The sequence below is a fragment of the Lactuca virosa genome, chromosome 4 (assembly GCF_052849685.1).
Source record: "Lactuca virosa cultivar CGN04683 chromosome 4, Lactuca_virosa_CGN04683_v6, whole genome shotgun sequence".
NCBI lineage: Eukaryota > Viridiplantae > Streptophyta > Magnoliopsida > Asterales > Asteraceae > Lactuca > Lactuca virosa.
In genome coordinates, this window is record NC_136429.1 from 246,887,595 (window position 1) to 246,894,923 (window position 7,329).

At 29.5% G+C, this 7,329-nt stretch overlaps 1 protein-coding gene across 1 annotated transcript; it reads right to left on the reverse strand.

Annotated features, from left to right (window-relative positions):
- Nucleotides 1-317: 317 nt before the first annotated feature.
- LOC145108170 (protein NRT1/ PTR FAMILY 2.10-like) lies at nucleotides 318-6,373 on the reverse strand. Its single transcript, XM_079045174.1, has 4 exons — nucleotides 6,212-6,373; nucleotides 5,885-6,102; nucleotides 5,233-5,792; nucleotides 318-1,514 (listed from the first exon to the last, which is right to left on the reverse strand). Exons 1-4 carry the CDS (start codon nucleotides 6,303-6,305, stop codon nucleotides 608-610), a joined length of 1,779 nt encoding a protein of 592 aa, XP_078901300.1. The 5' UTR covers nucleotides 6,306-6,373; the 3' UTR covers nucleotides 318-607.
- Nucleotides 6,374-7,329: the final 956 nt, after the last annotated feature.

The window sequence follows — 7,329 nt, forward strand, 5'->3', positions numbered from 1 at the left end:
AGGGGTTTTACGACAAAAAACTCTATTGGTAAAATTTATTTAATGATGGACTTCCCATGAAAACTACCATTAGAAATATGTTTTTTAGTGAACTAAGTATTATCTAACTTTGTATTTGGGAAAGAACACAAAACAGTGTGCAAATGTCATTGCATTTTTGGGCACGAATCACTAGGATATGTTTTAAATTATCCATCGGTTTTTTTAAAACAACATATCTAATCTATTACTAAGCTACTCTTAATTTTATTTATATCTCGGACGAGACTTGGACCATCGATCTCAAACAAAAACATAAAACACATATCTTAGAAGCATGAAATACAAAGGATTTAGGATATATTATTTTTCAATGTAATGTATTTGAAAAAGAAGACAAAAGTGTTAGTATTGCCATTGTGGTTTGGCACGATACACTAAAATATGCTTTCTATCATCCACTCACCTAATAAACATATCTTGAAACATGAAATACTCAAATACCAGAGGATCTAGGATACACTAATGATACATTAATTACATTTATTTGTTATCGTTTATGCAATTGGAAGATTTATATTTCAATTCTTACCCAATGTTCATCATATTATAGTTTTCACCTTGTTTCTCAAACCAAAGATTTATCAAGTTTTTTCTCCATCTCCATCATGGCACCACCATCTCGGGAACAATTAGTTTCTTTGTATCTATACCAACTTGAAAACAACAGAAAGTAGCCTAGATTCATGATCCCAATACAAGTCATTAGAAAATGGAAATAGTCCAATCTACCCTTGTTAAGATCTTCAGGCAACCAATTTCCGGTGGCAGCCCCTTTGGTTGTCCGATGAATAATTGTCACCAACAAACCATTTAAGTAACTCGATACTGCAAGTCCACTAAAGAAGAAAGCACCCGCAACACTTCTCATGTTCTCCGGAAATTGTCTATAGTAAAACTCTTGTAAACCTATTGCAGTAAAGGACTCAGCCAACCCAGCAAAACAGAGTTGCGGAATTAGCCATAATGCTGACATCGATGAAATTTCCCCTCTGTGGGGTTGGTACCCTAAAGTTGGTTCCGTAAAGGCAAGATTCCTCCTTTTCTCTTCCACCAAAGCTGAAACTAGAGAAACTATGACTGTTAATGATATCCCCAACCCGGTTCTTTGGAGGAGGGATATTCCACCTTCTTTACCTGTGATACGACGCAGTTGGGGGACAATGAGACGATCGTATATAGGTACAAATATGACAATAGTGAGCATTGTGAAGATGTTGTATGAAGCTGCAGGAATTTGAATGTTGGTGTTGAACAAACGTCTGTTGGATTGAAGGGCTTGGAAGACAGCATATTGCATTTGTTGGATCATTACCATGAAGTATGTTATGACTCCAATCCATATGGGTCCAGCTTTTATAACACATTTGAATTCTTCTACTTGTTGGATGCTGCATAGGTTCCATGGGTCAGATGTCGACCCATCTGGGTTGAATCTATCTTTGGGTGTCACGATTGCTGCCTTGTTAAGAAATCTAATATGAAAAGAGCAAAGATTTTATGATTAATAACTAATCTTCTGGTACATAATACTTGTGACATTATTGATTAATTATTTAATTGGAGTTATGCCTTATGTTTAACTATCCAAATAAGTAAAATATCTTGTGTTTTTTCACTTAACAAATTGGTACATACTCTCTTTTGGAAAAATCTAACGTTTTGGAGTTTGGATCACAAACCTGACTTATGTTATGTTTGGCGCTTCTAACTGAAAAGTTAGTTGATTTATGAAAACTAGTTAATAAATGATGTTTCTTAAACTAGCCGATAAAATAGCTAAAATATATAAAATGACATGCAAGAGATTGAGTTTATTTTTATATATACAATTAATAACAAATACTAAGGAGAATTTTAAGAAAAAACTAAACAAAATCTTGGAAATACTAAATTGATTAACTTTATAAAAATATAGTTTATAAGCTATATTTTTTAGTTTGTTAAAATGACAAACTAAAAAAGTTGAAAAAAGAAAATTAGCTTATCAGTCACTTGTGACATGATAAACATTTATATGCCTTTGATAACAAGTTTGATTCTTGTAAACATGAATTTGTCATATATTTTCATAAGATCGGAATATATATATATATATATATATATATATATATATATATATATATATATATATATATATATATATATTCAGAATTTTATGCGAACCCATTTTTTTTTCTGCAAACCACTCTTAAAATGTGTTTTTTTGTGTGATATTATTTTTTCATAAAAAGTGACATAAAACACAAAATCAATCATATAGAAACATATTTGCAAAAAAAAGGAAAAAAAAACTTGGAAAAAATATGCATATACAACAGGTGCATACGTGCATAAACGTTGGAAATTCACAAAGTTCGTAAAAATGCACATATGCATCGCCGTATATGCACATCATTTTCAAGATATTTTTTGCGAATATCTTTCTATAATGGGCGTGTTCGGCACGGAGCGTTTGAGAGCGTTTGAGAGCTTCTAGCGTTTGACAAAACGCTCCATTTTGAACAGAAAGCTTTGTTCGGCATTACAAGCTTCTAGTGTTTAGTTTAAACAAAACGCTCCAAATCCAAATGCTACTTCATGTAGCGTTTAACAAAACGCTACAAGCTACAAGCTACAAGCTACCCACTACCCGCTACAAGCCACCCGCTAGCAGCTAAGTTTGCCAAACACGCCCAATATCGATTTGGTGGTTTATGTCTTTTTTTTAATAAATATATATAACACAAAAAATTTCGCATTTTAAGAATGGTCCGCGGGAATATATATATATATATATATATATATATATATATATATATATATATATATATATATATATATATGGTAAGGTTCATGTGATATCATCATATTTTGGGACAAATCAGTCTATTCTATAGTCTTATTATAGACAAACCAGTCTATTCTATTATATTTTAGGTCTATTTTTTTCATTTATTTTTCCATAAATAATTAAAAACATTTATTTTATCAAATGTCATTATTATAATAATAATTAAGTAATGATTATTAATTTACTTTTAATTAATAAATGTACGAAATAAATAATTATTTTTTAATAAAAAACCTAATTGTATTTTTGTAAAAAATATTATATAATAAAACTAATAGAACAAAAATTAAAAGTAGAATCTATTTTTTAAAGTCCATTTAATCATATATTAGCCTATAACATTGCGATATTATATATTAAAATTATATATCAATTCAAATAGAAAAAAAAAATATTTTCCTTAAATAAATTATTCATATTGACGTAATCATATAAAGCGTTTTGTATTCTTTATGTAACATATAGAGTAACAATAATTTTATTTTTATTATATAATATAAATCTATTATCCTTATTAGAAAAATATGCCTACAAATCATTAAAAACAATACAAACTAAGATTTAATAAGTTAAAAATAATAAGTCTAAATATTATATTTCATTTTATATATTAATAATCATAAATATAATTTTATTTATCGTTTGTTAATAAATATTATTTCCTCCGTCTCAAAATGATTGTCTACGTTTGACTTTTTAAGTTTCTTTTGTTCAATTTTGACGTCAAATAATTTATTTTTTGTTATATAATTTTTTATGCAAGATATATGAATGAATTGTTTTTTAAATGTATTTTTATAGTTATAAGTTTCATTAAAATTTATATAACACAAATAAAGTTATTTTTGTTCAAAGTTGACATGGAAAGATTTCAAAAGTCTGGTCAAAGTTGACATGGAAAGATTTCAAAAGTCAAACGTAGACAATAATTTTGGAAAGAAGATAGTATTAAAGATATGGTTGATATACAAGGTTGAAACGTTAAATTAAAAACAAAAAAGAGCTAGATAATAGAACTTGGTTTAATCCTATGTGTGGATTGGCAGCCAAAAGTAAAGGCGTGTGGCTCATTATGGAAAAAGGTAAGAGTAAATTACACAAATGGTCTTTATGATTTGGGGTAATTTATGTGTTTGGTCCGTAAATAATTTTTTTAATTTGGAAGGTCGCTACTGTTTGTTTTTGTTATGCGCTTGGGGGTCTATTTATTTAAATAAATTAAAAAATGAACGGAAAAATAGTATTTTTATGTAAGACAGAGACCAAACGCGTAACAAAAAACAATAGAGACTTTCCGAGTTAAAAATATAAGTTAGAGACTAAACATGCAAATTACCTTAAACCGTAGGGACCATTCGTATAATTTACTCAAAAGGTAAGCGTACCATTTTTTCTTTAATAAAATGGTTTATTGGAGTAAGAGGATTAGTGTTTTTTGTGCCAAAATATGTGGGAAATAAAAAACACTAGCTAGGCTCGTGTGAGGATAAAAATAGGTTGGTGTGTATAAAAAAATGCCTTTATAGAATAATTATAAAAAAAAGTTGAATTGCATGCACATCTAGAACATATGTAATTTGTCAGTTGAAATATAATATTGAATTTTATAAAAGTTCCATGAAAACTATCTTTATAAACAAAAATCATTTATTTCTTAATTATATATATATATATATTTTTTTCTATTAACCAGTTTAATGAATTCCATATTCAATGAAAGTATTTCATTAAACATGAATTTATTTCATTTAATTAAAGTAAGATGATCTTTGAACTAGCGGTAAGCAGTGACTCTTTTAAATGAGATGTGATGTGTTCAGCTCTCACTAAGAGACATATGTGGTGTTTAGGATTAGATTAGGATAGTTTGCGGTTTAAAAAAAATGCATATCACCCATTGATCTATTGGATTAAATTATGGATTGGATTAAGTTTTGCCTAATTAGTGATTTAATGCTCTCTTCGTGATCATTGTAAGTTGCTGATTATTGATGTGCGCCCTTCAATGATCTGGATGCTTTTTTAAAGTGATATTTTAGTTGAAGTCATATAAGAAATATTTAATAATAATAATAATAATAGTTTTATATAAACTGAAAATAACATTTAAAGGAAAGGTAAAAGAACGAAAAAGATATTATTCAAGAATTGTTTTTAAGCGAAAATCGCCAAAATAAACTAAACGACAAATCATGGAATTTAAGTTGTACCTGTTTATGTTATTTTTACCTATCGGGCAATAGGAATATAATCTAACGCACACCTATCTAATGTCATCCTTAATTTAGATTACGTTATTAGTCGGCTAGAATTATCACAAGAACATGCAAAAAGAAGGGGAATCATATATAACGTTGTACCTATATTTGTTCGAATAAGGTAGAGCTAAATTAATCGACTTCGGTGGTGTATAACTGTAAAGAGACAACTGCGGTTGTTCCGGTAGTTTCAACCGTCGCTTTTTCACGGCTACCACCAGAACCCTCGCCATGCTTGTGAAGGGACTACCATCAGGCTTTACTTTCACATACATTTTATTACCACTGAAGAACAAAACACAAGAGATGAACATGAAGATCACCGGAATCGCTAGGCCAATGGGCCAACTCAGGTCTGATTGAATGTAAACCACAACAGTAAGCGACACCATCTGTGCAAATACCACAGCGAATAAATACCAATTGAAGAAGCTCGTTATCCCTCTCTTCCCGGATTCTGTATTTGGATTGAACTGATCAGCTCCAAAAGCAAGATTACATGGTCGGATTCCACCGGATCCGATCACCATAAATAGAAATCCAGTGAGTAGAAATAGCCATTGAAATGGGATGGGATCCACACAGTGACTACCCTGTTTTGATCCACATTCAGGAGGATGAAGTTGTTTGAACACCGCAGTTAGATCAACTAAAAACAAACCCTGAATTAAATCATAATTCGAGCATCAAAACATGTTTAAATAAAACTTTAGAGAAGTGGGGAGGATTAAAATGAAATAAAACGAATACACACAGTGAAGGATGCAATGCAAGCAAAACCCAAGGTAAGGTGGCGACCGAAGTAGGTATCACAAAGGAAGGCGCCCAACAAGGTGGCGAAATTGATGCTGCCATCGAATACGTTGAGGAGAGTGGTGGCCGTGATACTCGGCATATTAAACACAGTTGTCAGGTACACCAACAAATTTGACATCATTCCAAATGTTCCAAGCTTCTCAAATGCCTCATTTCCTATAAAAAAATCAGTTGAACTTTACTGGAATGAACTACGAAACGTGTTTGATATTCATTTATACGAAAATAGTAAAAAAAAAAAAAAAAATCAATCAATTACGCATACCTATGATGAAAGGCATAACTTTGATTCCCTTGTAACTGATTTGAGGCTCATCGTCTTCGCGTACTCTTTGCTCATCTTCCTCCTTCGCCGCCATTTTTGGTATGGAAGATGAAGGTGAAGATAAAGCTAAATATCCTGTGAACCACTGAGGGAAGTTTGAGGTTTAATGATGGTTGATTGGTTACTTGTGTAACTAGCTTATATATAGATTTTAAAAAAGTTCACATATAATTTATATTGCTTTTTCTATTTTTATTATTTTGATTATGAATTTGAAGATTGAGATTATATTTCTAAACAAATATAACTAAAATTGGTTTTTATAAATCTTACAATGTATTTGCATAATAAGAATCTTGATTTTATTTATTAAACACGATAATATTAACATTAGATTAAAAAAGTTTTACATAGATGTAGGGTAAACGAGCAACAAGTTATGCCGCAACCCTCTTTTTAGATATAAAAAAACTAATTCTTTTATAAACAACTTCCATGAATCTTGGGTCATAACATTATCATGAATAATGAAACTATATAAATAAAAGCAAAATTGTAAAGTTTCATCTTATATCCTTTTGATATTGATATGAGCTTCCATAACACAAGTTTCATCTTATATCCTTTTGATATGAGCTTCCATAACACAGTGAATTCAATAGAAGAATTGAATAAGATGACAAGTCTAACATTCGTTCAATATATAAAACTTTATTATTGTGAGATGTTACATTGGTTTTCAATGAATTTTGAAATTCAAGAACTATTGAACTCTACCATAAGAAAAAAGATAGTTTTCTAATTATTAAATATATACCATAAATTAGCTTTTATAATATTTAATAAACTTTATAAAATTCAATGCATTATAAAAAAAATAGAATTTTATGGAATGTTAAAGAATGATGTAACAATTCACTGAATAGAGTTTAGGGTTTAGGATGTCTTTAGTAGGGTATAAATTCATATATAACTTACCATATGTTACAGACATTTTGGATGTCTTTTAGTTGGGTATAAATTCATATATAACTTACCATATGTTATAGATCTTTAAGTAAATTCTTTGAAGTAAAATTCTGCTTAAATTTATCTAATAAAATTCAAAAATCCACACT

Excerpts from the sequence above, each read along its gene's own strand:
- LOC145108170 (XM_079045174.1), bottom strand. The coding sequence starts at position 6,305 with ATGGCGGCGAAGGAGGAAGATGAGCAAAGAGTACGCGAAGACGATGAG. Across the intron at positions 6,103-6,211 it reads AGTTATGCCTTTCATCATAG|GAAATGAGGCATTTGAGAAG; the intron begins GTATGCGTAATT and ends ATTTTTTTATAG. Across the intron at positions 1,515-5,232 it reads CCTTATTCGAACAAATATAG|ATTTCTTAACAAGGCAGCAA; the intron begins GTACAACGTTAT and ends TTTTCATATTAG.